General features: G+C 50.8%; 2 protein-coding genes across 21 annotated transcripts; one reads left to right on the forward strand and one right to left on the reverse strand.

The window, feature by feature from the left end:
- On the reverse strand, positions 1-16119 carry Riiad1 (regulatory subunit of type II PKA R-subunit domain containing 1). Of its 3 annotated transcripts, none has more exons than XM_031374716.1 (7): positions 15325-15418; positions 8512-8603; positions 8073-8175; positions 7214-7290; positions 1727-1773; positions 665-791; positions 1-114 (listed from the first exon to the last, which is right to left on the reverse strand). In XM_031374716.1, exons 3-6 carry the CDS (start codon positions 8151-8153, stop codon positions 721-723), a joined length of 276 nt encoding a protein of 91 aa, XP_031230576.1. In that variant the 5' UTR covers positions 8154-8175; positions 8512-8603; positions 15325-15418; the 3' UTR covers positions 1-114; positions 665-720. The 3 variants fall into 3 exon arrangements, with proteins under 3 accessions (XP_031230576.1, XP_031230577.1, XP_031230578.1); XM_031374717.1 differs by lacking the exon at positions 15325-15418 and adding an exon at positions 13339-13520; XM_031374718.1 differs by lacking the exons at positions 1-114; positions 7214-7290 and adding an exon at positions 15535-16119 and having other exon boundaries at positions 729-791.
- On the forward strand, positions 13800-27717 carry Celf3 (CUGBP Elav-like family member 3). Of its 18 annotated transcripts, none has more exons than XM_031374706.1 (14): positions 13800-13905; positions 14671-14776; positions 15791-15873; positions 20399-20447; positions 20868-20996; positions 21096-21175; positions 22105-22248; positions 22395-22536; positions 22763-22912; positions 23365-23514; positions 23798-23929; positions 24180-24323; positions 25060-25196; positions 26705-27717. In XM_031374706.1, the coding sequence occupies exons 1-13, from the start codon at positions 13807-13809 to the stop codon at positions 25185-25187; spliced, it is 1536 nt and encodes a 511-aa protein (XP_031230566.1). In that variant the 5' UTR covers positions 13800-13806; the 3' UTR covers positions 25188-25196; positions 26705-27717. The 18 variants fall into 18 exon arrangements, 11 of the variants coding, with proteins under 11 accessions (XP_031230566.1, XP_031230570.1, XP_031230571.1 ...); XM_031374710.1 differs by having other exon boundaries at positions 23449-23514; XM_031374711.1 differs by having other exon boundaries at positions 20871-20996; positions 23449-23514.

The following is a 27717-nucleotide window of genomic DNA, read 5'->3' on the forward strand; positions in this document are numbered from 1 at the left end:
GGCAGGCAAGTCTGGATTTAATGAGGGTCTTAAAGGCCCCTGTGATAGGAGACGGTCCATACAGCTTGGAAACCCACACTGCTGGCAACACTGCTCTCAGGGCTCCAGACGACCCTGCAAAACAGAAGTGGTTTCACTAGATTAGGAGTGGGGCCTTTCTCACCTCACATTAAGAAAAAACAAACAAAGACATTAAAAACAAAAACAAAAAACAAAACAAAAAAAAAACCTCTCCAGCCTTCAAAATGGCTTCAGGAATCATCCTGCCTATGGCGGGGGTGGGGGGGGGAAGTGGGGGGGTGATAAAATACAGTATATATGGCCTTAAGGGCTAATCCTGATGTACAAGGTGGTTGGAAGACTGTAGGAGGGACTCTGCTCCGAGAATCCGAAGACTCCTCACCTCTAGGGCTCAGGAAAAGGACTTGGTACTGACCCCCACCCCGGCCCTGCCCCCCCAGAGCACCTCCCACATCCATTTCCCAATCCACCTCACTAGACCAAAGAAAGACTCCAGGCCTCCATCACAGCTTCTATCCCCCCAGACTGTCAGAAAAATGCCCTGCTGGTATCCCATTGCTCTGCTGTTTCTCCACTTGCATTCTTTCACAGCCTGGACCCACAAACCCGTGCTGCTTTTCACAAGAGTGAGGCTAACACCCACCCAAAGCTTGATTCCTTCTGGCTTCTCCCAGCAGCTGAGCATTGTGGCTTTGTTAATTAGGTTCCTTTCTTCTCTTTAATTAGCTGCATGTGAATTCTGTGGGGAAGTCTTGGATCCGTGAAATAGTCTGGGATGAAATCAGAACAAAATCATCTATACTGAAGGGGAGAGCCTGGGCAACAGCTCACTCTGCTAAAACATGGGACGCTTTGTCCTGGCAGGGCTCACTGGCGGTCCCCACTTTACAATACCATCTCAGTGCCCATCCTGTCCCTGGCAGCTGCCCCCATGAATGACAGGGAACCACCCTAGGCAAGGCTTGTTGCCCAGGCGGCCACCAAGGCCTCAGAGATTCTGAGTTTTCGGTCCCGGGTCCATCTTAGGACCTGGCCTGCACTCAGTTTGCCATGCAGACCTTTTCTGAGAATGCCCTCTCCCAGGACAGCCAGGCTCACAACATGACGGCAGAAGATGGTTTTCACGCCAGGAAGAATGTGAGTCACGGTGCATCTGCTGTGGCAGCGAAGGCCTGCTCAGAACACTGCGGGCTCCCAGGGTTAACTGCACCCAAGACACCAGCCGCAGCTCCCCACTCTATATCATTTGACCCGAAGCCATCTCTGAAGCCAAGTCCATTAAAATCACCTGGGGAGTCTTCAAAACCTTGGCTGCTCACCCGCCCCCACCCACACCTCCTGCACTAGACTAATTAAGTAAAAATCTCTAGAGATGGGGCCTGAGCATCAGTATTTTTTAAAAGCTCCCCAGGTGGTTTTAGTGGGCAGTCTGTAGACTAGGGCTGACTGACTCGCCTTTGGGAATCTCAAAATTCTTAGTCCTCACCCATAGAAGTCCTGCCCCAGTGCCGCTCTGGCCTCATTTTGAGAAAAAAAAAAAAAAAGACTGGAGAATGAAAAGGCCTTCAAAAAACAGCTCCCGTGAGGGATATCAGGTAAAAACAGAACCCAAACTCCACAGAAAGCCTTTGGCTTGTCCAACTCTAGATCCCCAATTCTGCTTCCTGCATAGACACATGGGACACCCCGATGCCACCATACTCACATGCAGCAAATTCAAGAATGTTGTCTGGTCTTTTCAGAAACAATGCTCTGTAAAACATTGAGAAGAAAAAGGAGAAGGTAGGAGATAAATGGGGACTGTGCAGGCTATGGCCACCGCCCCATCTTGTTCTTTGGAAAGCAGATTAATAACAGGCCTCCCCTTCTAGAAGTCAATAGATCAGGGGGTCTTAGACAAAAAAAAACGTGAGGATCTAGGGCAAGGAACAAAACAATGGAGTGGCTGGGCATGGTGAACACTCAGAAGACATGGGCAGGTGGATCTCTGTGCAGTTTAGGCCAGACTTATCTACACAATGAGATCCTGTCTCAAAAGAATGCAAACCAAGCATCCAAACAGCAATCTCTAATAAATAAACCCAAGCCATACTCATTTCACAGAGGAGCTGTGGAGCAGGCAGGAGGGGTTTTGACATCTAACACTTTCACACACTCAGGCCCAAGCATATGTGAAGAGTATCTTCTAAGTCTTCAAGAGGCCCATGCCTGATAGACAGAATGCTACCCTGTGATGCTCTGAGGAAGTTTACCCATGGAGTTCCCAAGACCAGGGAGAAAGAAACAAGCTAAAAAAAATTTTAAGGACTTCAAATGGGTTATTAGCTCTGCTACCCAGCAGATGGGCATGAAGGCAATGTCAAAGTCTCAGTGCGACCAGTGTACTGGAAATGTCTGACAGTGCAGACAGCTCCACAGCTCATAAAGCATGCACACCAATACCATCCCACTTTGTGACACCCCTGTGATAATTGTATCCCTATTTTGCATGTAAAGAAAATGAACCTCACAAAGGTTAATCGTATGCCCAAGTTTGTACAGACAGTAAAGAAAGGAGAAGCCCAGGTCTTGTGTGTACAAGGCCAGAGCTCCCTACAGTGATTTCTTGGCCACAGGTTGTCTGACCTGGCTGACCACCTTCAGTTTCAGGTACTGTCTTGGCCAAAGTCTCCTTTCCTGAGAAAGCCCTCACTTGAGGTTCAATAATTTTGATTCATTCCTCCTTCAGTTCAATTAGACAATTATTGAGTATAAATTATATGTAAGTAACTACAATATATGAGGAATGATTTTAAAAGAAGAAGAAGAAAAAAAATAGGGACTAGGGAGATGACTCAGTAGCTAAGAACACTTGTTACCCAAGCATGAGAACTTGAATATCCAATAAATATCCACATCAAAATCTGGGCCACGACCTAGTGCCTGTGACCCCAGCACTGAGAGGACCAGAGGTGCAAGGACCACTGGGGCTTGCTGGTGTCAAGCCTTGATTCATACTCTGTGAATAAGGCATAAAGCATTTTGGCTTCCACATGCTTGTGCATGGACACACACACACACACACACACACACGCATACACACACACATACATACACATGTGCACACATACATGAGTGTACACACACATACACATACATACACATACACACACATACATACATACATATACACACATGCACATGAGTGCACCCACACTCAAGCACACAATAAACATAGCCCTGACTCAATTAGCTTACAGGCGAAAGAAAACAAGTAAGTTTCCCAAAGGCCAAGGAACTTCAAGTAAGTGCTAAAAGAAGATTACTCAATAGCACCTTGGAAGGGGGGACTGGTTATGGAAAGTGGGACCCCAGAACCCTTCACAGAGTAATTATATTGAAACGAACCCTTGTGATACAAATGGGATTTGACTAGCAAAAATAAAGGTTGAGAGACAAGAGCATCCCAGGGCCAGGGAAAGAGCAAGACCAAACAAAGCCCAGAGATGCAAACAGCCCTGTGTCCTGTGTGTGTGGCTGCCTTGGGGTTAGCAGCTGGGCTGTATCTGCTGTTATATCCCCAGGGTCCAGGAGAGCACTCAGAGGTGTCTGCCTGGGCTCCCTGGACTTGGGGAATAACTGGAAAGGCTGGCTGGTTAGCATACAGACATTCGTAGTGGAGGAGAAATGAAGTACTCGTGATGGGATGGGTGACAGAGCATGTGCTTAGCACAAGGCACCAGGGTGCCTGGCACTGTGAAGAAGAAGGCAGCGATGGCAGTCTACCCTGGAGTTACAGTTGCGGGATGGGGGCAGTACCGAGTAAAAGGAAGCGGGCACAAAGTGGCAGGGACTGGAGAATGCCACAGACAAAGGGCAATGGATGTGTGCTGTTAGACCAGCTCGCACCTGTCCTCCCACCACCTGGCCTATGCTGTGAGACTGAAATCCTTAGTGGTGGGATCACCAGAGATGCTTGTTTCTCCATCCAGAGTGTAACCGTGCATGGGAAAATCTGTCCAGCTTAAGACTTGTCATTTGTCTCTATATTTCAATAGGTTGTTTGAAAACAAACAGAAAAGGCAGCATTGAGGAGCCACTCAAGAGTCTTCCAGACAAGGGGTGATAGAGCTGTACGAAGGCATGTCTGCCTAAGCTTTTGAGGGTGCTGCAGCTCCAGCCCTGAGTCTGAGGTTTCTGGGTACCTCAAATAGGTTTGGTCCCTGTACTTCTAATTTCTCAGGTCCAGACTGAAGGTACTAAGTGCACTGTATTCCTAAGGGGTGGGAACTAAATGGCCACAAATCACAGAATCCAGAAAACCCGATCTGAGGATGCTCTTCCCAACGGGAACAGTTTGCAGCTTCATCCGGCTCGCACATCAAGAGCACACCCCAGGGACAGGCCTGCACAGGCGAGCTGCCTTCGCCTAGCCCGTCCTTCTCCTTCCCCTTCACAGAGGGACCAGGAGGAGTTTGCCCAGCTGAGCTGCAGGGCAGCAAAGCTACTTGGGCTTGGCTGCTTAGCCTTGGGAGGCGAAAAGGGAGGAAGAGGAAGGCTTTGGGGGCTGCAGGGATACTGCAGAGCTGGCCCCAGACGCCCCATCTCTCCCTGGAAACTTCCTGGACAAACAGAGACACAGGGACACCCTCTTAATCACCACTCGGTGTGCTAGCCCCTTGTTTGTGAATGGTGCCAGTATAGATCCAACACAGGGTCCTCTGTGTTTTTTAATTTCTCTGCCAGAACCATACCCACCTTAGACTGTAAGATCCCAGGACTGGAGTCACACCGTTCTTTATTTCCCTTTAGAATAAAAAATGTAAACACCATCCCCACATCTGACACTGGCAGATAACTCTGAAATATCTTTTTTTTTTTTTTTTTTAAAGACAGGTTCCTTGGCTGGTCTGGAACTCACTGTATAGACTAGATGGCGCCTTGAACTCACAGAGATCTGCTTACCCTGCCTTCTGAGTGCTGAGATTAAATGTGTGCATCAGCACACCCAGCTTGCACACAGTATCATCTACCCTGGCCAGAGTGAATCCGCCCTTCACAGAGGCCAGGTCTCGGTGTTCACTAACCCCTCCCCTATCTGCTTCATGAATCTGAAGCTCCTTGGAGAAATGGCAAAAATATGAAGACTAGGAAGATCCAAAGAAAAGCAAAGGGGCCTGGGAGACCTCTGGGACTTAGGCTTGAACCCAGGTCTTCACACATGGCTAATCCAGTTCCGTGTGCACCTGTGCATGCAGCACCGCCTGGTGGGAACAACTGGGGGTGGGATCCTTGATCAGCAGCTTGAGGAAAGTACGTCTCACCTGAGCTTAACTTGTCTCATTTGCAGAAACGGAAACAATAGAAGCTGTCCTCTATGTCTTCTAAGATTTCTTTTTACTTGATGTGTATGAGTGCTTTGTTTGCATGTATGAAGATGTACTGCATGCATCTCTGATGCCTGAGGGAGCCAGAAGAAGCTGTCAGAACCCTAGAGCTAGAGTTACAGGCTGTGAGCCACCCTGTGAGCACTGGGAATTGAACCAAGGTCCTGTGTAAGAGCAGCCAGGTGGCCTTAACTGCTGAGCCATCTCTCCTGCCCCCATAAAATGGCTTTTAATAAATAATCATGGGCTGGGTACATGACACACACCTTGAATCCCAGCACTTGGGAGGTGGAGGTGGGCAGATCTCTGAGTTTGAGGCCAGCCTGGTCTGCATAGTGAGTTCCAAGCCATCCAGGAACTCTGTCTCAGAATCATCACCTCTCTTTTATAGTGTCGCTGGGGAGGGGGAAGGGGTCTACAAAATGTTACCAAGATGCCATCACAGTATAAATACGTGGAGACACACATGGTACTACTAGCTTGGGATATTAGACCAGTAGCATAAACCAAAGATTGATCACCATCACAACGCAGTTTGGTGACTGCCGACGTGGGAAAACAAAATGGTTCCCAGTAATGAGAACCAACCGTGCTGACTTGGCCGGACTCAAACAGAATTCGAGCTTGTACTCTTGTTTTCATCCATGTTGCTCCACGATTCCTCAGTTCTTTGACTGTTACCCCATAAGGAGATTATTTTGAGGCAGGGTCTCATTGTGTAGCCCTGGCTGGACCTTTCTCTGGCCCCCATATGCTGGAATTAAAGGCGTGTGCCATATCCAGTGTCTTAGATTTAACACCTTCACCACCTGGCCTTTCTGCATTCTCATATTTTTCTATTTAGATGGAATACTCTGAAGAAACCTGTTCTTGGACACCCTGGGAAATGGAAATTTTATTTGTTTCTTTATTGATTTTTTGGCTTTTTGAGGGAGAGTTTTACTCTGTCATCAGACTGGCCTTGAACTCACAAATCCTCCTGCCTCTGACTCCTAAATTGTGGAACCATGAGATTGCCATCAAACTTGGAAAATAGTATTATTTTGCCTTGATATTTTTTTCCTCTCTCTTTGGTTTTTAGAAATAGGGTCTCACTAATGTAGTCTAGGCTGGCCTTGAACTTGTGATCCTCTTGCCACGCTCCCAAAGTTCTGAGGTTACCGGCTTGAGCCCCTATACCTTGACTCCTTGTCATTTTCTACAGTGCTCTTAGATAGGCAATGGTGCACTAGTGGAATGCTTTTCTCCTGTGGGAGGGAACAGTGTTTTACACATGTGTGCCCGCTGGTCCGCAATGCCACATTCCCTCTGCCAGTGACATGTGATATATGTTTGTCTTTACAGCTGAAGCAAATGAACATTAGCAGTTTAAAGAGTGTAGAGATAACTGCAGAGAATTCACAAGTGTCAGAATTACAAAAGGTTGACTCTTAGGAATTCTCTAACTTTTAAGAAGCCAAAACCAAGATGCACTGGTGCGTTTGTGTAGTTCCAACACCTAGGATGTGTGGTCGAGAGAATCATCACAAGTTTAAGGCTAGCCTACATAATGAGTTTGTGTTCGAAGCCACCCTGGGCTATATGGGACTCTGCTTTTTAAAAAAATCAATAAATAAAAGAAGAGGAAACAGGTTTACTGTTGTTTTTGTTTCGAGTCTGGATCTCACTGTATAGCTCAGGCTAGCCTCAGACTGAAGGTTCTCCCTGTGTGGCTACTAGAGTTTGTCTAAAGAAAGAGGCACACATATTAATACATTCATCTATTCCCAGCCAGATTTGGTAAGGTTCTTACTAGCTTCCCAAGGCCAGCCTGTCAAGCCACCTACCTGAAGAAGCCGCTAATGAGCAGCGACACCTCTTTGTGGGTTCTCAAGTACTTTTCATTTGCAATCCGAGTCTGGATCTGAGGAGCAACAACCAGGAGTCAAGATCTAGTGAGACAGATCCAGGATTCAACCCTTGAAGGACACATGAAGCTGTATGGGAAGCGGGGAATGGGGCATAAGCCAGGTCTTTTCCTGGACTGCTTGAAAGATCTCTTCGGATTTTCTCTTGAGGTAACCTCATTTCTTTTTTTTTTTTTAAAGATTTATTTATTATTATACACTGTATATTATTATTGCACACTGTAGCTGTCTTCAGCCGTGCCAGAAGAAGGTGTTAGATCTCATTATGGGTGATTGTGAGCCACCATGTGGTTGCTGGGATTTGAACTCAGGACCTTTGGAAGAGCAGTCAGTGCTCTTACCCGCTGAACCATCTCGCCAGCCCCCTGTAACCTCATTTCTTTTCTCTTCAGAAAGAGATGCATATTGCCTGGGCTGGGCTGGAACTTGCTGAAGTTGGCCTTGAACTCCTGATCCTCTTGCCTCTACCTACGGAGTGCTGGTTTATGCGGGTGGGGATGAGAAGGTGAAGGGCATTGGAACCCAGTGGTCTATGCACGTGAGGCAAGCACTCCACCAACTAAGCTACACCCCCTGTCATTTCTCTGGCCAGACCCCTTGCACTTTCAAATGCCTGGCGGGTTGGGTTCAGGGTCACTCCATCTGGTGCTCTGGCACCCAGTTGGGGGAACAGGCCCCGCTCCCCTTTCCCGGGACCCTCCTCCGTGTCTGATGGACCTCAGACTTGAAGAGCTTCACTTTGATAGAAACAGGTTTTAGGCGACGCCGACTCACGCACCTTGAAATCTCGCAACTGCTCCAGTTGCTCCGAGTTCAGCGTTCCGGGATCCGGCTCCACTATCCCTGGTCGGGCCTCCATTAAGCAGCACTCGGTTGGTTGTCTAGGCGACAAGCCGCTGAGTAACGAAGACCCGCCCAGCTGCCCGCCCCGCCCCCCGATAAAACCAATCCTTTCCAGGCAAGGAAGGCAGAATCCCACTGAGGGAAGCAAGACTCTAAGCTTCAGAGCTAAGTCAAATTGGATTTGGGGGTCTTCAGAGAAGTTCTTTTCTCAAACTTAAAGACTGAGCTGAATTGTATATGAAATGAGCCTTTCTTCTTGATCCTACTCGACCTCAAACCGTACATTTACTTAGCTAGAGGAAAACCACTGAAGAGGCTTCTAGCTCAGGGTCCTCCAGAATCCAGCTCCCAACTTGGGCAGACGCTGTGCTTACCGAAAGAAATCAAGGCTTCTCTTCCTCTGGCGCAGAAGCCAAACATTCCATCTGTTCTGTAGACAGACACTACATATTGAAGTCCTGGATTCCTAAAATATGAAAGCAGCCCAGAGCATAGTGGTGGGAGTCGAGCTCTGTGATTCTCAAACTCAGAATGCTGGACCTGGGCGGCACTCGGGCGGAAGTTCCCTTCTTGGAATGACTTCCCCAGGTAGATTAATTTTCTCTTCACCTTAGGCTCCCCATAAATTGTAAATTTTTTCCCTCGCTCTCAATTAAATATAAAAAGGAAAGGAAACTGACTGGCTGCAAGATGTGTTCTAGTATCTATTTAGAAGGGAAAATGAAACATAAAACCGCAGTTCTTAAAATAGTTGCCTGGAAAGGGCAGGAGCCCGTCTGTCAACACACACACACACACACACACACACACACACACACACACACACGCACACGCTCAGAGAGATGGTGTCCAGCAGACACCTTCAGAGAGGCAGGAGACAGAATCCCCAGCCCCAAACCTGCCCCATGCCCAAGCCAAGATACAGCATGAGAAAAAAGCTAAATGTTAGGCCAAGGAGGGATCTCTCTGCGATCCGAAGGCCTCCACCAAAGCAGCAGAAACAGTGTTAACAATCTCAAGCCCAGAAGCAGGTGAATTAGAGGCCCATATGGGTAGCAATCGTTTGGCTTGTTTATCTGGTGTGTGTGTGTGTGTATGTGTGTGTGTGTGTGTGTGTGTGTGTTTAGGGGATCGAGTTAATGGTGAGGGAGATAAGCTGCCATCTGTCAGAAGCACTGTTTCTCCAGCAAGAGCAGAGGTTACCCAAGGGTGAGAGTTTCTACTGGAGGGAGAGGCTAAGATAAAATCCATAGACTTATAGCTAGTGTGTCTGGCACGGTCTCTCAGTTTCTAAATGCTTGAAATTCGGCTATGTTAGATATGCCAGACATTTAAAATACACTCTGGATCCTGAAGACTTAATGGAAGAAAATAATACAAACTATCTCAATAACTTTACATGCATCATATGTTCAAATAGTGTTTTGTAAATAGTAGGTTAAATAAAATCTTTGGTTGGGCAGTGGTGGCACACGCCTTTAATCCCAGCACTTGGGAGGCAGATGCAGGTGGATTTCTGAGTTTGAGGCCAGCCTGGTCTACAGAGTGAGCTCCAGGACAGTCAGGGCTACACAGAGAAACCCTGTCTCAAAAAAAACAAAAAATAAAATAAAATCCTTGTGTGCATGCATGTGTGTGTGTTGTGCACATGTGCATGTGTTATGTACATGTGCATGTGTGTTGTACATGTGTATTATACACATGTGCATCTGTGTTATGCACATGTGCATGTGTGTGTTGTACACATGTGTAGAAACAAGAGGTCCTCGTCCTGTGTTAGTCACGCACCATTTTCCCTTACATTGAACCTAGAGCTCAGGGACTGACCATGAAGGTCTTGGGTACAGGAGTCCACATTTTCTGATTCCCCAGTGAGAGAAACACAGACTCAAGCCAGCGCCCAGCATTGTACATGAGTGCTGAGGAGTTTGAACTCAGATCTTCATGCTTATGCAGCAAGCACTTTCCCTCTGAGCCATCTCCCTAGCCCTTTAAAATGATTTATAATCAAAACAAGGTCTTGCTGTATCCCTGGCTGGCCTGGAACTCACTGCATAGACCAAGCTGGCCACAAACTCACAAGAGATTTGCCTATGTTTGCTTTCTAAGTGTAGGGATTAAAAGTGTGTGCCATCACTCCACTCCATAAAATTATTTTTAAAAGTAATTTCACAAGCTAGACACAGATAGTGGGTCATATCTATAACCTCAAGTACTTGGAAAGTGAAGGCTGGAAGACCAGGCGTTTATCTTGGGCCACATAGTGAGTTCCAGGCCAGCTTGGAATACAAGTGACTCTATCCCAAATAAACAAATATATAATTCTTTAAAAGTCAGTAAACAAGTTAGTCCTAGCACTCCTGAGGCAGTGGCAAAGAGGGTCTTCATGAGTTTGAAGCCAGCATGGTCTATGTATGGAGTTCCAGAACAGCCAGGGCTATATAGTGAGATGCTGTCACAAAAAACAAACAGACAATAAACAAGCCAGCAAGATGGTCAATGGGTAAAATGCCACATAAGCCTGAAGACCCAAATTCGATCCCCAGAATCCATGTAAAGGTTGAAGGAATTAGAGGACCCACTCTTGAGAGTTCTTGACCTTCACACATGCACGGTGGCACACTTACCCCACACAATAAAATAGTAATAGAGAAGGAGGAGGAGGAGGACGAGGAGGACGAGGAGGAGGAAGAGGAGGAGGAGGAGGAAGAAGAGGAGAAGAAGGAGGAGGAAGAGGAGGAAGACGAGGGGAAGAGGAGGAAGGGGAGGAGAAGAAGAGGAGGAAGAGGAGAAGGAGGAGGAGGAGAGAAGAAGAAGAAAGGAGGAGGAGAAGGAGGAGAAGAAGGTGACAATGTAAAATCAGGGTTGTTGTCTCTCTATGTAGCTCTGAGTATGGTAGAGCTTGCTATGTAGAACAGGCTGACCTGGAACTTACAGCAATTATCTGCCTCTGCCTCCCAAGAGTTGGAATTAAAGGGATGGGCCACCATTCTTACCCCATTTTTAAAGAGATTTATTTATTTTTATATGTATAGGTATTTGCCTGCATGTATATTTGGGTATCATGTCCGTGCATTGTTGTGGAGGGAAGGAAAGAGTGTAAGATCTCCTGGAACTGGGGTTACATGTGGCTGCTAGTTGTGATAAAGGTGCTGGGAATTGAACCTGGGTCCTCTGAAAGAGCAGTCAGTGGTCTTAACTGCTGAGCCATCTCTCCAGCACCTTAAAGTCAGTAATCTTTTAATACATAGCAACTTAACTTGGGCTGAAGAGTAATAGGAAGAGTGAGCTTTGGACGGTGTGCAGGAAAAATCTCCTGGGGAAATTAAGACCTGAAGCCTCGTTTCCTCAGAAAGAAGCCCTGAGGATGGGCTTCTGAGTCACGGGGCCTCAGTCTTCACTTCACAGGGCTTCCATCCCCTCAGATTGACAGCGCTTCAGAGATGTGCCCATAGCCACTTAGCTAGGAGAGTCTCCTGAGGACCCTCTCCCCTCTCTGAGACTGACAGTACCAATATAGACTGGACACTAAGCCAAGGACTGAAAGTTCTCTGCTGACTACAGCTACCTTCCAGTTGCTGCCTGGGAAGAGGAACAAGAGGGGTTCATTGAAATTCATATTTGTGAATGTTTAATATTTCGATTAATATGATTAGGCTCAAGCCTGAATGAGCAGCAGGGCGGCAGATCTGCTGAGAAGACACAGGGTAATGAGATCAGTGGGCCCATCCATGGGGTCTTCCACATTCACAGGGCGTGATCTGTTTAGCATCTCCATAAATGTCAAGATCAGATTAGAAGGCAAGGAAGGAGAAGTGGGGGTGGGGCAGGTGAATGGAAAGTTACTGTGGAGAATTATAGCTTTCTACTTCCTGGTTCCCTGGCACTCCCATGTCATCTCCAGGCCACTCATGGAGTCTCCTATTAACCCTCTCAACTCATTTTAGGGAACCCTATTGGGAGGACCTGGGCATCTGCATTATGAAGTGTAATCAAGTCTCTACGCATACTCATATTTCACTCACATATATATTTATATACGCCTGTCAGAATCTAGCTTCAGGCCACAGAAATCCAGATTAAAGGAGACAGAAGCAGTCTCTAGGGAACAGTGCAGCAGGAGGAAGCACGGTCTTACCCCGCGCTTCAGAGAGCACAGAGGGAAAGGCAGGCCAGGTTCACATCAGTTCATTCCCACGAGGTATGCTGGGTGTGGGCATTCAGTGCCTGACCTCAGGACCCACCTTGCCCAGGCTGGAATCTCATGGAGGTGTTTCTAGCTGTGTGTTCTTGGCGAGTTATTTAACCACTCTGTGTCTTAGTTTCTTCATCTATATCATGGATGAAGGGTGGTCTAACACATTTGGAACAATCGCTAGGACGTGGCAGTGTTATTTCAGTTCCAGAGGAGGAACCTGCCTGCTGTGATAACTCAGGAATGGAGGCCTCCAGGATGCATCTGGGAGTCTCAGAGACATCTGCACCACTCTAGAGACAGCAGCTCCACCCTGGGCAGAAGGGGAAGCAGGGTCTTCTAAGGAAGCTGCCAGTGGAACATAGATGGTGGGCAGCATGGCTACCGCAGAGAGCTGATGCCAACAGATACACAGATACACGGGGCAGGTGTGGGGTGGAGCACAGAGGGCCAACCTCCCTCTAGATCATGGAACATATGACCAGGTTTAGAAATATAACTGTTTGGGGGGAAAATAGTTTCTAATGTTTTTTTTTTTTTTTTGCCTCCCTTCATCTAACTCCCAAGTTCCACCCAAGGAACCCAACCAAAGGAAGCAAAGGAAGGAGAGAGACAGGGTACTCTGCCCTCAAGGGGAGCCTGGCAGTTGTGCCTGTCCCCACAGAAGGAATCAAGATTCTCTACTTGTCACAGGCTCTTTGTATGAAGCATTTGTTAAGCACCTACTATGCACAAGCACGACACCGTGCTAGATACTGTGAACAGTCGAACACTGAGTCTTGGTCTTCAAGGATAGTACAAGTGAGAGCTGCCACCAGCTGCTGCCTTCCAAGCACCTATACACACAACACCCCCAGAGAGAAGGAAGGGGTGTCTGAAAATGCCAGCCTGCCATGGCTTCCCTTGTTTCTTTTTCTGGAAAAGTATGCACACTCTCTCTGTGCTCACTTCCACTGCCTCGCTCCTTCCCCAACACCCGTTTGAATTTTTTCCCTCTCAGTCTCACCTTTGCTCTTTTCCCCCTAGACCTTGTGGCTACTTCCTTCCTCATCTACATCTCCCTGCCTGCCCCTCAACCTGACTGGCTGCTCTTTCTCGTTTCTCTTCCTTGTTTCCTTCCTTGGGTTCTCACTCTCAGACTCCCCAAAGGCCAGGCTGCCCTCTCCTCCCCCACCCCCAGCTTCCATCTCCCGGGTCTGCTCTTCCTCTTCCAGCACCGGGGACAGCTCCAACCCCCGGAACAATGGACCCCACCCTAGGGCTCCTCTATAAATTCTCCATCTTAGTGTCTTGCCCAACTCCTGATTGGGGAGTAAGATGGGGGAAGGGTTGTTATCAAGACCAGCTGCTCTTCTGGGGCGGAAAGGAAGTCAGGGAGGATAGAGAGAGAAAGAGGGCGTGGCTCTTGCCCCGGGTTGTGCGTCTCTCTCCAGGGTAGAGAATTTGTATTCCACCCCTGAGACTGACATCACTGATGTCAGGGGAAAGGAGGTGGGAGTGGGGAGGGGGGTGTGGAGGGGGGGAGGTTTTTGTTGAGGAGAGCGCGGCCGGAGAGCAGAGCTCCGGGACCCAGGTGACCGGGAAAGCAGGCAGCCCTAGTGTCGGGAGTAGCCGGCAGCAGCCCAGGCCGGGGAACCATATAGGGTGGGGGTGGGAGGGGGGGTCGAGGGAGAACCTGAAGGGGGCAGGGCAGAAGGGACCCCCGGAGCCCTGCCACCATCAGAGATCAAGCATTTGGCATCAGGGATCTTCGGACCCAGCAGAAGGATCAGCCACAAGGGAGGTGTCTTCCCTAGGAAGCCAACGAGAGAGTCACCTGCCCCACATCAGGAACAGGGACCCCCCTCATGACGCTGCTGGCAACCATAGCAGTCCCCTAGCCCCTCAGCCTCCTTCCTATTATCCTCTTCTGACTTTTACCCCATCTCCTTTGGCATCTGTGCCTTTGCTCCCGCCCTCTGAGCTCCAGCGCTCCAGCTACCACCCAAACGCCCAGGGCTTGGCCACCCTGACCCTCATCCTGGGATATTTGCCAGATCCCTGGGAGGAAGATCCTTTGCTTGGGCTATGCCCCCTGGTGGCTTGACAGTGTCTGCCTAGACCCCTGACCCCTAGACCTCAACTCCCCAAGCCTCCTTTGTGTGAAGAGCCCTCCTCTGCTCGGCAGTGTGGTTGGGGGCCAAAGGGAAAGCCGGCCCCGCTGGGCCCCTGGGCCCTACCACCTGTCTCCTGGTTGGGCAGCTTCCCTTGTCTTTGGGCCTCTCCCTGCTCCCCCGGCCCCTCCTCCTGGGCCGCCCCAATGAAGGAGCCGGATGCCATCAAGCTGTTTGTGGGGCAGATCCCGAGGCATCTGGAGGAAAAGGACCTGAAGCCCATCTTCGAGCAGTTTGGTCGGATCTTCGAGCTGACTGTCATCAAGGACAAGTACACCGGGCTGCACAAGGGTGAGGGGTCAGGCCAGGCTGGAGAGGAGGCACTGAGTGGCCAGAGATGCAAGAAGGATGGAGGAAGCTGGAGGGATGGAGTGGCTGGAAAGGGTTGATTTGGAACCAGAGTTCAGGGGCTGGGGGACTGGATAAAGGAGCTAAGTGAGAACTCAGCTGAGTGACAGGGGCCATACGGTGGAAAACTAAGGGAAACTCTCTGCACGAGAGATGGAGGAGGGCGTTGGTGGCATGGGATGAACAGAAGGGTTAGAAGGACAAGTTTTAGTAGAGGATCAAGATTGACAATGTGAGAAGCCCCAGATAATGTTGGGATGGCTGGCCAAGTGTGTTTAACCTAGAAAGAGTGGCCACAGTCAAGCCAGGGCAACCCAGGACTAAGGTGAAGGAGCGGAGGAGAGGGGCATGGAGAGAGAGAGACTGGACTTAAAAGGTGTTAGGAAGAGGTTTCTGAGGTCTCTGAGGCCAAGCGCTCTGCTGCTAAGCAGGGCTGGGCTGGTATCAGCACTTGGAGAGCTCCAAGCTCCGGGAACCCAGGGCCACACTACCTCCAGAAATCTTTGGGTCCAGGAAACAGCACTTCCGGCTGTCGCTCCCCGTCTTCCTTCCCGGCGCACTCTGCACACCTGTCTCTGGTGGAGTCTGGGAGATTCGAGAAGTAGGGAAAATGGAAGAGAGGGTGATGATGGTCAAGATGGAGGGGGAAGAAGGGGAAGGAGAAAGGGGAAAAGAGAGCGAGAGTGCGTGCACAATACTACCTAGCTCTTCCTGCCCCCAGTCCCATCTCTCAACAGATCAAATGCTCTCCCACATCCCTCACCTCCAGGTCCCTGACCCAGAGATAGGGTATAATTTTTATCCCTCTGGTTAAACTCCTCCTCCCTCCCCAGCCCAGCAGGCAGAGAGGTCCAGAAGGGGGAAATCCCCCCTCCGGGTCCTCAGTCAGCCGGAGAAGCCCTTAGGAAAGAGAACACGAAGACTCACCTGACGCTGTCTCTCTGCCTGTGCCCTCAGGATGTGCTTTCCTGACGTACTGTGCTCGCGATTCAGCCCTGAAGGCCCAGAGTGCCCTGCACGAACAGAAGACTCTCCCAGGGGTGAGTTCTGTGTTGTGCGGGTCAGGGGGCTCCCGAGAGAAGCCTTAGGAGTGGCGGCAGACCCACCACCCTCCCAGGACACTGAGCTATTTTCCACCTCTTCATCATCAGGAAGTCCCTGTAGCATCCCTTTCCCTCTGTAGATGTGTGAAACAAGAAGGATAGTGGAATAAGTGTGACCTTTTCTGAGGAGCACATGCGGTTCCCATTGTGTCCCCAGGCCATGCAAGGGGGAGGATTCAGCTGTATGGGAGGAAGGTAGAGTGGACTGGACACCTGTGTCAGAGGGAGCAAGAGGCACCCAGGCGCTCTTTTGTGGTGCTGGCTAAGGCAGGCTGGGTGGCTATGAGATGGGGGAGGGGCGCCGCTGCCCTGAGAACAGGCAGCTGGGCCTGCTGGACTGTTCTGTGCTGCTGTCTGAGATCACACAGGCTCCCCTGCCTGTCTCCCAGGAAGCCCTCCAAAACAGAGCCACAGGGCATCAAAGTAGAGAAGGCCTGGAGCGGACATGAGTTTAGGGACAGCAAACAGGGACACCATCCTGGAAGATGAGGCTTGTGTGCCTGGGGAGTAGAGGTGGCTCTGAGGTGGCTTCCCTTCTGCAAAGTAACATTTTTTTTCTCCTTCTGAGACAGCCTTGTACAAGCCTGGGTTGGTAACTGAGAATAGGCACCGAGAAGCCTCCTCGTCCTTTTGGCCACCTCCTTCTGTTTTCTCTCAGACTGAGCCTCAGGAAGCCCTTCCTGAAGCCTCAGTGCCCACACCAAACCTTTGCCCAGCACTGTCTAGGGGCTGGAGACATCTAACCTAGCCTCTACTTCTTTCCTGTATGGGACAGAAAATGGTACTGACCATCAATCCTCCTGAGAGGAAACAGACAAAACAGACGGGGTGGGGCTATGGGAAATAGAACTACTTATTCTGCCCCAACTTCAGACTCTCTTGAGGTCCCCCTCTAGCCTATCCCAAAGGAACAGCCATTGCCCAGAGTGGAGGGCCGGGGCATGGACGTGCACTGGCACAGGGGTCTAGAGTAAGCATGTGCTCGCTCGTGTACACATGCATGTGAGCACCTGACAGGTCAGATTAGGGATACATGCAAGCTGCTGAGTTCCAACCTTCTCTACTTTTTCTTTCTAGAGGGCTCTCACAAATCAGGTTTTTACCTCTGTTGCTGTGGGTTTCCTGTCCCTCATTTCAGAACCCCTCCAGGAACTGGAGAATCAGAGGAAGGAGCCCAAAAGAGGCCAGAGTAGGGACTTGGCAGTGTGGGGGTGGGCAGGAGCCCCCAAAGCACAGTACCAGCTAGGCACATCTCCCCTGCACTTGGCCCCTCCAGCTCCTGTGAAGCTTAGGGAAAATTGTTCTGAGAAGCCAGTGGACTGGATGTAGGAGTCAGGAAAGGCTCCCTGGTAGTAATGGCTCTGTCACTCTGCTCCAGACTTCCCAAGTGACACTAAGTTCCCACAGTGGCCTTTGCCACGGTAGACAGAATCCAGAGGGACTGATAAAGTTTCTATTAGGAAAGGAGGGGTTCCATTCTTCTAGGGGGGAATCCCACACTAAGGGATGGAGAAAGCTAACTCGGGTCAGTTAAGGGAAGAGATAGCTATAACCAAATTTGTACCCCACCAAGTGGCCTCCTCAGTTGTGTGTGTGTGTGTGTGTGTGTGTTGGGGTGTGTGTGTCAGTGTGTATATATATAGGGTGTCAGCCGATTGCACAATTCTGTCAGTAAGTTTTTAGTACTATCTAATCTCCAAATCTTCCTGTGAGGTCTATTTTAACACGTGCAGTTTTAGCCTGCTTGTGTTGCTCCTCTTTTTATCACCCAGAATCTAGTGGCTTGTGGCTGTTGAGCCCCACTCCTCTCCAGTGAAAGTTCCCAGGATGGCTCTGTCCCAGGTCCCTGGATCCATTCTGAGTAGGGTGTGACCTCTTGGAAGTTGGTTGTGAGGGATGCCTCTGCCTGGCTTATCTTCCCCATCTATTCTGGATCAAACTCCCACTCTGAAGATGTGGGTTTTCCCATCATCTTGAGGCAGGGATAAGTGGTCTCTGGGACACCAGGATCAACTGTGGCGCCAGGAGGGGCAGGGCTCCAGACCCTGCACCCTCAAGAGAATTAGATTCTGTGAGAGAATGAGCTCCTTTTTGGAAGTGGGATCTTGACTGTTAATGAGAGGGATGGACCTGAACAGTGGTGGTCCTGTTAGGGAAAGCAGATCAGAGATCCCTGGCTGGAGTATAAATAGCCCCTTCTTTGGGCAGCCCTTTGAGGGCTTATCACCTGGTGGGTGGAAGCTAGGGAAGAGGCGCCTGCCTGGTTGCCAGGTAAACACAGCACAGCTGGACTCAGGGGAGGGGGCAGGTGTGCTCAGGTGAGCTAACAAAGCTGAGCTTCCCACAGGAAGTGCCAGGCCAGGTGGGGTGGGGGTGTGTGGAGGAGTGGGGAGTACTGAGAAGCCCTCTGTGGGGGGGGGGGTTCTGTCCACAAGATCCATAATGTGGTCTGTGCTGTGAATGCGCATCAGCTGTGGGTATTTATTGATATGCTATTTTTGTGCTGGAAGCCTGTGCAGGGCAGCTATCACATCATTTCTCTCCCAAGTTCTCAGTCTCTGAGAGAACAGCAACTTCCCAGAGACTTGTTGGGAAGAGCAAAGTGCCAATGTAAGATTGCCCCATGCTGTGGCCCTGGTTCCTACTGACTCTTCGACTGACTCTTCATCTTGAGGGATGGATGTGACTAGCTGTTGTGGTGCCTGGGAGGGAATTTCCTGTTTTGGCTACAGTACAGAAGAGGCCATAAGTTTCTAGCCTACAGACCTCCCCTGATGTGCACACACACACACACACACACACACACACACTTTAGGAGATTGAATTTCAGATAGGATAATCCCAGATTGATAGAAGGTAAAGCTGGGGGCAGATTGGCAGGAGGATTTAAGTGACTGTGTGCCTCCCACCCCCCACCAGCTGCTCTCAGATCCAGAGATTTACGGGGGAAGGGACGGCTGGGGCAGGGATATCATTGGAGATGACTCTCAGATTTGATCTAAGGCTGTGAACACCTGGCTGGCAGAGTCCAGTCAGGAGCTGTGTTTCTGTATTTCTCCATGTTAACTGATGTCACTCAAGATCTCCAAATTTGAGAGCACCAAAGTTGAGCAGCATCTGACTGCAGACTTCCTGGTCTATCTTCTAGTTTAACGGAAGAGGAAGTTGGAGCCTGGAGGGGCACAACTAGTGAGGGGCAGGGCTCCGGACCTAGGTCTCCTCTCAATAAAGTGACTTTCCTTAGAGTACCCTAAGCTAAACCTCGCTCTCAGCATGTAAATGGATGCCCCCTTTATGCTTTTGGTCTTTGGATCATCACCTGAGTGAGGGGACTGGGTGTGACTCTAGCAGCCAGAGTCCTCAATAGCAAGAGAAGTTCAGAGACGGAACATTGCATGCTTCTTCCACTTTCCAGTTACTACTGTGCTCGCCATCTTGGTTAAGGAGATCAACCTGTGGGAGTATTTCCCAAGTCCACTCACCAAACAAGACACTGAATAGAACTAGAAATTTTTCTGCCCACACTGAAGACTGAACAAAGGGTGATACTGTGGGAGTCAGGGAGAGAGAGGATAGAGCTCTGGAGGACTTCCGAGTCAGGGAAGATTGCAAAGGAGCACGGGTAGCCTCCGCTCCTTCAGGGCTTCTTTAGCGCTTTCTCAGCTCCTCAGATAGCAAGGATTGGTTGCGGAGGCAAGACATAGGAGACCAGAACTGTATGGCCCCTGCAGGACTCACTCCTCTACCTCTCTCCAGGACCAGGAAGCTTTCTTGGGCCCCTCCCCCACTCCCAGCCCCCACCCAATACTCTACCCCCAGCATACTCTGTTCCCACCCCCCTCCAGTCCTTCTCTGATGTGTGTGGAGAAGCAGAAGTGATGACGTCACCACGGTCGCCAGGGCGACGGGGACGGATAAATCAGGCTGAGTGGGCGGTTGCCATGGTGCGCATTCTCCCGTTGCCACGGAGACTGGGCATCTGCTCCCTTTGTGCTGCCCGAGTGCCTTCCCCCTAGGGTCAAGGGGTGTAGGGGAAGCAGAAAGAGAGGCAGACACACCTCCAGTGGTCAAAAGGAATTCTGGGCCTCTGTGGGGTCTCTCTCAGCCTTCCTTGGGGGGGTTCTCTATGTGATAGCCTCTGTTTGCTCCTACTTTGCAGAATGGAGGCAGCTCTGGTTGATCAATTCCTTGGTTGAGCTCTGACTCAAGACCTGGGTCCTAAGGGTAGGCCTTCCTCACCTAAGAGAGCAGCCCAGAGCTGTACTCCATGAAAAACCTCCCAACACATCCCCTCTCCCCAATATCTCTAATCCCTTCAGGTCGGAATTCTAGACAAAATTGGTCCTACCCTTTCCTTCCCATGAACTTAGAGGGCTGAGGCAACTTCGCTCCCTTCAGTCTGGGGAGGGCTCCTGGATGCTCCAAGGAGGCCCTGGCAGCTTCCTTTTTTTCTCTCCTATAGATGAACAGGCCGATCCAGGTCAAGCCAGCCGACAGCGAGAGTCGAGGAGGTAGGTTCTATAACTTTGGATTTAGCCCCTTTTCTCCTACCCCCAGGCCCAGGGCTTGATGGAGCTGAAGGACAGCCTTTCTTGAGGAAGGAAGTCTGGTAATGCTAAAGAATTATCTGCTAAGGTTGGGTTAAGGAGTGGGCGGTAGGAGATGTCGCCCGTTTGTAGAGATTACAAGACGGAGGCCAAGTAGAGTTCACGTCCTTCAGAGGAGGCCAAGTAGAGTTCACGTCCTTCAGAGCTGAGTTCTGCAGGTTACTGAACTCTAATTCCCAACTATCAGTTCGTCACACCCTAGAGCCACTGTTCCCCAGGATGGGGGAGGTGGTGTCAGAAGCAACAGGTCTATGTGAAGGTGTAGGGCTGGGAAAGTGGTCAGGAGGCCCTGTACATTCCTCCCTTCCTACGCCCCACCCCCAGAAGACCGGAAGCTCTTTGTGGGCATGCTAGGAAAGCAGCAGACAGATGAGGATGTCCGGAAGATGTTTGAACCATTTGGGACTATAGACGAGTGCACTGTGCTCCGAGGGCCAGACGGTACCAGCAAAGGTAGCCCTCCGCCTTATCCCTTCTCTGCAGGACCCAGTAGGGTGCCTTCATGGTAGGCACTCAACCCCTCTTCTCCTCCACCCCATCCACTTACTCTAGGCTGTGCCTTTGTGAAGTTCCAGACTCACGCTGAGGCCCAGGCAGCCATCAACACCCTTCACAGCAGCCGGACCCTGCCGGTGAGCCCCAATCCCCTCCTGCCTTCTCTCTCTCTCCCACTGGCAGCTTGCCAGGCTGTGGCATAGTGCGCGATTCCATTCAGGATAGGATTTCTAATTTATCTCTTTTTGAGTTTCCCCCAAAGAATCAACGAATCCAATACCAAACTCCCGTAGCTGCTCTTCATTTCTAGTCCAATTCCCTTCCGCTCCTCTCCAGCCTCCCTTCTCAGCACTCTTTCAGCTCCTATTGCTTCTCTACTCTCCTGACCCCACCTCATCTCCTGGGGTGTCGGGACCCTGGTTTAGAGGCCCCACCTGCTCAGCACATGTTGAGACTGCTGTACCTAAATGTTAGTGTTCGATCAGTTGAGTATGAGCTGGAATTACAGCTGGAACCTAACTAGCTGCTTCCAATAGATGTGCGCCTCTCACAACTCAAAGTTCAGGCCTCAGCCGGAGAACTGAATCCGCTGGCTGCGCTCCTTCACCTCTGAGTCTAGGACTCTGTAACAATACTTGCAAATGTTCCGATTTAGATTTGGCTCCGGGTAACATTAAAATGTGATGTGGCACCCACTGAGCACTCCATGAGACCTGGGCATGGGTCCAGAATCATGGTAGGGAGATGGAACAGCTTAACATTCCCCACAGCTAATCCGTTGTGGATTGCCAGCACAGACATCTCTCAGCGTCATCCTTTCTATTTCCACGAGCCTGTCAGGTTTTGTTTTGTTTGTTTGTTTTTGGTTTTTTTTTTCACTTAATTTCACATTCCTCAATTCTATCTAGCCTTTTACATATCCCAGTGCAGGGAGATGGCGGGATTAGGAACTCCCCATTTGGATTGGGCACTGTAATGGTTGTGCTCCCGAGGAGGCCTGAGGCCAGACGAGGCCCCCAGGGAGCAGATGCCGACTCTTCCTGTGACATGTGGGGCCCATGCCCAGGGTGCCTCATCCAGCCTGGTGGTAAAGTTTGCTGACACAGAGAAGGAGCGGGGTCTCCGTCGGATGCAGCAGGTGGCTACCCAGCTGGGCATGTTCAGCCCTATCGCCCTCCAGTTTGGAGCCTACAGCGCCTATACCCAGGCCGTAAGCATACCCTCCCACCCTCAGAACTAGATCTTGTTCATCTCCATGTCCTTCTAGGCCTACCCTCTAAACACCAAAGCAGGGGTTAGAGGGAGATGAACACCAGTGCTGGGGCCGGGCTCTACTCTCCTCTCCCCATCCCACAGCTGATGCAGCAGCAGGCGGCCCTGGTAGCAGCTCACAGTGCCTACCTCAGCCCTATGGCCACCATGGCTGCCGTGCAGATGCAGCACATGGCTGCCATCAATGCCAATGGCCTCATTGCCACCCCCATCACTCCATCCTCAGGTAAGGCCTGTGCTAGGCAGGTGGGGCTAGGGACAAATGCAGCTGGGCAGGGAATGACAGCATGGTGGCAGTGTCTAGGGGAAACCATGGGGTGCAGGAGGTGCTCAGGGGTCAGAGAAGGGCCTGTGGCTCCATTCTGCTCCTCCCACCCCCAGATTTGCCTACTGGTTCTCTGCATCTGTGTGCCTGCCTCTCTGCTCCGTTGCTGTCATGTTCTTCTTCCTAGGAACCAGCACCCCTCCTGCCATTGCTGCCACGCCCGTCTCTGCCATCCCTGCTGCCTTGGGCGTCAACGGCTACAGCCCGGTGCCCACCCAGCCCACAGGGCAGCCTGCCCCTGATGCTCTGTATCCCAACGGGGTTCACCCTTACCCAGGTGGGGCTCTCTGCCTGCCCACCTTGCTCCATCAGCTACCCAGGCCACTACTCCCATTGCTGGCAGCCATGGCTCACCTTCCCTCTCCAACCTCAGGGTTTAAGGTGCTTTTTCTTGCTCTCTTCCTGGGCGGAAATGCTCCTCGGGTTCTTTCCTTCCTTCCTTTCTTACTTTTTTGTTTGTTTGTTTGTTTTTAAAGTGTTTTTTTGAGACAGGGTCTCTCTGTGTGGTTGGCCTTGAACTCACAAAGATCTGCCTATCTCTGCCTCCCTGAGTATGGAATTAAAGGCATGCACTACTGAGCTCAGGCATTCTTTGGGTTCTTGGCTAGGGCAACTGAGGCTTAGCGAGGTGACTAGAGTAGCATGCCAGTCAGACTTTACCTAACACTGGGCTCTTCCCCTTTCCTACTGCCATATGTATTTCCCTTCTCATCTCACCCCACCCCCCAGATGAGGCTCTGTCTGCTGAGAGAAGTGCTGGCGGGGTTCCCAATATGTCCCAGGCCCACTCATGGCTTGTGATGCTCTCTGCAGCCCAGAGCCCGGCAGCCCCTGTGGACCCTCTCCAGCAGGCCTATGCAGGAATGCAGCACTACACAGGTGAGGCTCTCTAGCCGAGGCTCTGCCCAGGTGGGCAGAACTAGCATGGGGAAACTGATCTAGGAACTAGAATCTGAGCTTCTATGCTCTCTGCCAACCACACCCTCAGGTCTTCCAGAGAAGCTGTGCTTGTGAGGGTGGTACACACCCAGGACTGAGAGCCTCTTCCCCGCCATCTTCTCAGCCTGTGGATTCCACTGGTTTGGGCTGAGTGGGGAAGACAAGGCTGGTTCTGAGGAGGCAGGGGAACCCCATTAGCTTTCTCTGTCTTCACCACCCCCAGCAGCCTACCCTGCAGCCTACAGCCTGGTTGCACCTGCGTTCCCGCAGCCTCCTCCAGCCCTGGTTGCCCAGCAGCCCCCACCACCACCTCAGCAGCAACAGCAGCAGCAGCAGCAACAGCAGCAACGGGAAGGTGCCAGCCTGGGGCAGGGTCCTGATAGCTGAAAACCCGCAGGGATAAGAACGCCCATGTTGTGGGCCAGGGTATTCCCGATGGCTCTTTCTCAAGCTCTGGGCCTGTGTGCGAGGATGGAAGGAGTGGGGAAGCCTGGCCCACACTGCTGGGGGCTAGGATTGGTGGCTGCTCTCGCCCCCCACCTCTGCCAATCCAGCCTGCACTTTCCAGTCTCTGAGCTATCCGTTCTGTCTCTGCTGCCACCCAGGCCCTGATGGCTGCAACATCTTCATCTACCACCTGCCCCAGGAGTTCACAGACTCAGAGATCCTCCAGATGTTTGTCCCTTTTGGTCATGTCATCTCAGCCAAAGTCTTTGTTGACCGGGCCACCAATCAGAGCAAATGCTTTGGTAAGAATATGACGATCCAAAAGACAGAGTATGGACATTTTTGTTTGAATTCTTAGGACTAAGTTTGTCACATCTGAAGGCATTTTAGGGTCTCAATGAACTCTATATTTGAAAGCCTGCGTATCCAAGGCCACAAAAGAACCATCTCTGACACACCCCACTATCCCATATAGTTGCCACTCAAGCCTATCTCTAGCTTCATCTTCCTTAAGAACAAGCCTTGGGGCTAGAGATGTAGTTTAGAGATCTGAATACATTTAGTGGCACGAAGTCCTAGGTTCTGTCATCATCATCACAGACATGCACGCACGCGTGCACGTTCACACAGAGCCCAACCCCATTTCATGTAGTGTGGAGATACTAGATTTCAAAAGGACACAGGTTTCTTTCTGTTGCTTTCCTGTCTTTGGAAACTTCCTGCAGTCCCTTGTTTCAAAAACCACCTACAGGATTTCCAAAAAGAATGTTTCTGAGAGCTCTCAGACTGAGGAAGGGGCCACCCTTCAAAGAATACTGGAAAGTACATCCTAGTTTGTGTGAATGGCTGGACTGGATTCATTCATTAAATCTATCATCAACAAACTATTTCTGAATGCCTACTATGTGCCAGGCATGTTTCATGGTATTAGAGATGCTCGGAAGAAGTAGGGTGGTGCTGGGAAACCAAACAAGCTCTGGCCCTATGGCAGGACAGCAATATGGGGCTGGGCCAGGCCTTATGCCCTTCTCACCTCAGGCTTTGTGAGTTTCGACAATCCGGCCAGTGCCCAGGCTGCCATCCAGGCTATGAACGGTTTCCAGATTGGCATGAAGCGCCTCAAAGTCCAGCTAAAGCGGCCTAAGGATGCAAACAGGCCCTACTAAGGGCTTCAGGTGGGTGCTGCTCCTATTCTGTGACTTCAATGTCAGGGTCCACACACTGCAGCCAGACCGCTTACACGAATGCCCTACCCTTTCACTACCACTCATCCCACCCTGATGCTGGACATGAGGAATTGGAATCTGGGCCACTCCCCCAGCTATTATTGTTCAGTCAGTTGTGTCTCCCACCCACATATACATGTGTGTGCATATGTATATATATATATACACACACACACACACATGCCAGCAACAGCCAAGTCTACACCTGTGTCTGCTCCTAGAGTTTTCCACAGTATCTGGTCTTGTTTGTCTGGTCAGCGTCCATGTGTCTGTGTCTTTCTCTTTCTGGTTTTCTTTTGGGTTGGATGGAATTAGTATTGTAGGTTTTGGGGGCCTGGAGGCTGGTTTGGAGAACTGGAGAGTCACAGAGCCGCTTCGTTTTGAAACCTGATCTCCAGAGAGGTGGCACAGCAGTTCCAGTTCCCCGGAACTGCAGGTGGTTTTCTCAGGGCAGTGGACCTGGGGGCAGAACACCAGACAGATGGGAGTGGGCGTGGCTTGGCTTGGAGGAGGAAGTGGAATTATACTGAGTAGCCCCTAGTCCACAGTAGGCTGCCTTCCAACCCCGGGGCACAGACTGGTAGCCCTACCTAACTTTGTTTAATCCCCCTTGGACCAAACCTTGAAAAATCACAACCCAAGAACAATACCCACATTTCTGTTTCTCCCCTTTCCCCCCAATCCTGGCTGCTTAACTCCCCCCACCCTGGGGGCCCCCAGCCCAGGGTCCGTGTCCATTGTCGGCTGAAGCCCCCATCCCGGACCCCTGCTCCGGGCCCCTGTAAGTTGCATGGAACGAGCGTGTTGTCTTTGGAGCCAATTGTTTGTTATCTGGGGAGGGGCTATGGAGGGAAACAGCCCCCAGCCCAGGCTCAGGGCCGGGGCAGCTCGCGGGATGTGCGTGGTCAACAGTGGTTGGTGACTGTGGTCTGTGGTTTGTGCATTGTTCTCTTGCTTCCTATGTTCCTTTCCAAAAAGGAATGAGAACGCTAAGGGCTGGGAGTGGTGTCACCCCATGAGACTCCATCCCTAAGCCCCTCTTGAGTTATCCCAGCCTCTGCGGATGCTCCCCTCTCTGGGTGTCTGTCTTGTCCATGCACCCCCTGCTCCTTCCTTCTAGTTATCTCTGCCTGCCTGTTTGTCTCTTTCTTTGCCTCTCTCCCCATCTAGTTCTATCTTCCAGTCATTTTTGACCTATTTCTTCCCAATAGCTTCAGTTTCTATATTGTTCCATGCCTCCTGCCCCGTTTCTCTATCCCTGCTCTATGCCCTCATAGCTGGAGGGATGGGGAGGTGAGCAGATGGGTCTGTTGGGACAAGGCCTTTCTGATGGCCTGCCTTTCTCAGGTGGCCCCATTATAGGTGCCATCACTCCCTGCCACCCCAACCTTACCCAGAACCTGTGACCAGTGCTAGACACCTTCCCTGTGCTTCACCTATATTTCCTTCCTTCACAGGTCTGGAGATACCAGAGGAAGGGGCACTTCATACCCTCTTCCTATGACTGGCCCTGGCCTTCTCTGCACATCTGCCCTGGACTCTGGGGCAAAAGCTGCTTCATGGCCCTGAGGGCCCAGGACCTGGCTCACTCCCACCATCTTGCCTCTCTGAAGGGCCATGGTTTTGCCTCCCCGGCTCCAAGAGCCTATTTCCTCCCCAGTGCCCTTTTGGCCTTTGTGAGGAAGCAAGGAATAGGCTTGAAGGGTCAGGGGCATCTGCCTTCTGCTAAGTCTCCTGAGATGAGCCTCTGTGCCCACTGTTCGCACTTGCCTCCCCTCAGTGGGCCTGGAGTAGCTGTGCAGGCCCAGGAGGGCAGCAGGGCATCCTCCTCTTTCCCAAGCGCCCTCACCCTAGCCTCCCCCACGGCAGGGCCTTCTCAGAAGCTGGCTCCCACATTTCTCTCCACCCTCAGCTAGAGGTAGGATATCTCCAAATCCCGGGCTCCCAGCCCTAAAACTCACTGCCTCCCCCAAGGGCCCCCTCCAAGGAGGGTGTGGGGGGGCCTGAGGGCTGCTTCTCTGCCAGTCAGTCACAGAGACCCTCCTTTTATGAGGAAAAGACCTTTCCCTGAATCCCTAAAAATGTTTACAGTCTCTGCTGGCCCCTCCATGTAAATACCATGACCACCAGGGCATTACTCAGCCCACCCAGCCAGACGCTGCCATCTCTCTGGGAGTTTAGACAATGTTGCCCTTGGATTTTTTTTTTTCTTTTTTGATTTCTCCCTTTGCTTTGGGGGTAATTGGGTATTTGGGGGGAAGGGTATGGGGAGGGCTAAAGGGGTTTATTACCTGATCATTTTCTTTAGGGAGAGGTTTTAGGGAAAAGAACATGGGGTGGGTGGGAGGGTAAAGGGCAAGAAGGGGGATCCATTTCTGACAGTTCTCTACGCTTAACTTATTTATTGAGTTTTACTTTTAAAGAGTCAGTCTTTTCTGTCTAAATAAAGAAAGACGTTTGAAAGCATCAA

This window comes from Mastomys coucha, unplaced genomic scaffold (assembly GCF_008632895.1).
Source record: "Mastomys coucha isolate ucsf_1 unplaced genomic scaffold, UCSF_Mcou_1 pScaffold16, whole genome shotgun sequence".
Classification (NCBI taxonomy): Eukaryota; Metazoa; Chordata; class Mammalia; order Rodentia; family Muridae; genus Mastomys; species Mastomys coucha.

Bases quoted from the DNA above. Each gene is read 5' to 3' on its own strand.
- Celf3 (XM_031374706.1), top strand. From the start codon at position 13,807: ATGTCAGGGGAAAGGAGGTGGGAGTGGGGAGGGGGGTGTGGAGGGGGG. The intron at 21,176-22,104 runs GTGAGCCCCAAT...GCCCATGCCCAG, and splicing joins ACAGCAGCCGGACCCTGCCG to GGTGCCTCATCCAGCCTGGT. The intron at 22,537-22,762 runs GTAAGGCCTGTG...TCTTCTTCCTAG, and splicing joins CCCCATCACTCCATCCTCAG to GAACCAGCACCCCTCCTGCC.
- Riiad1 (XM_031374717.1), bottom strand. From the start codon at position 13,383: ATGAGGAAGGAAGTAGCCACAAGGTCTAGGGGGAAAAGAGCAAAG. The intron at 8,604-13,338 runs GTGAGACTGAGA...TTCATATTTTAG, and splicing joins CTAGGGGGAAAAGAGCAAAG to GAATCCAGGACTTCAATATG. The intron at 8,176-8,511 runs GTAAGCACAGCG...CTTGTCGCCTAG, and splicing joins AGAAGCCTTGATTTCTTTCG to ACAACCAACCGAGTGCTGCT.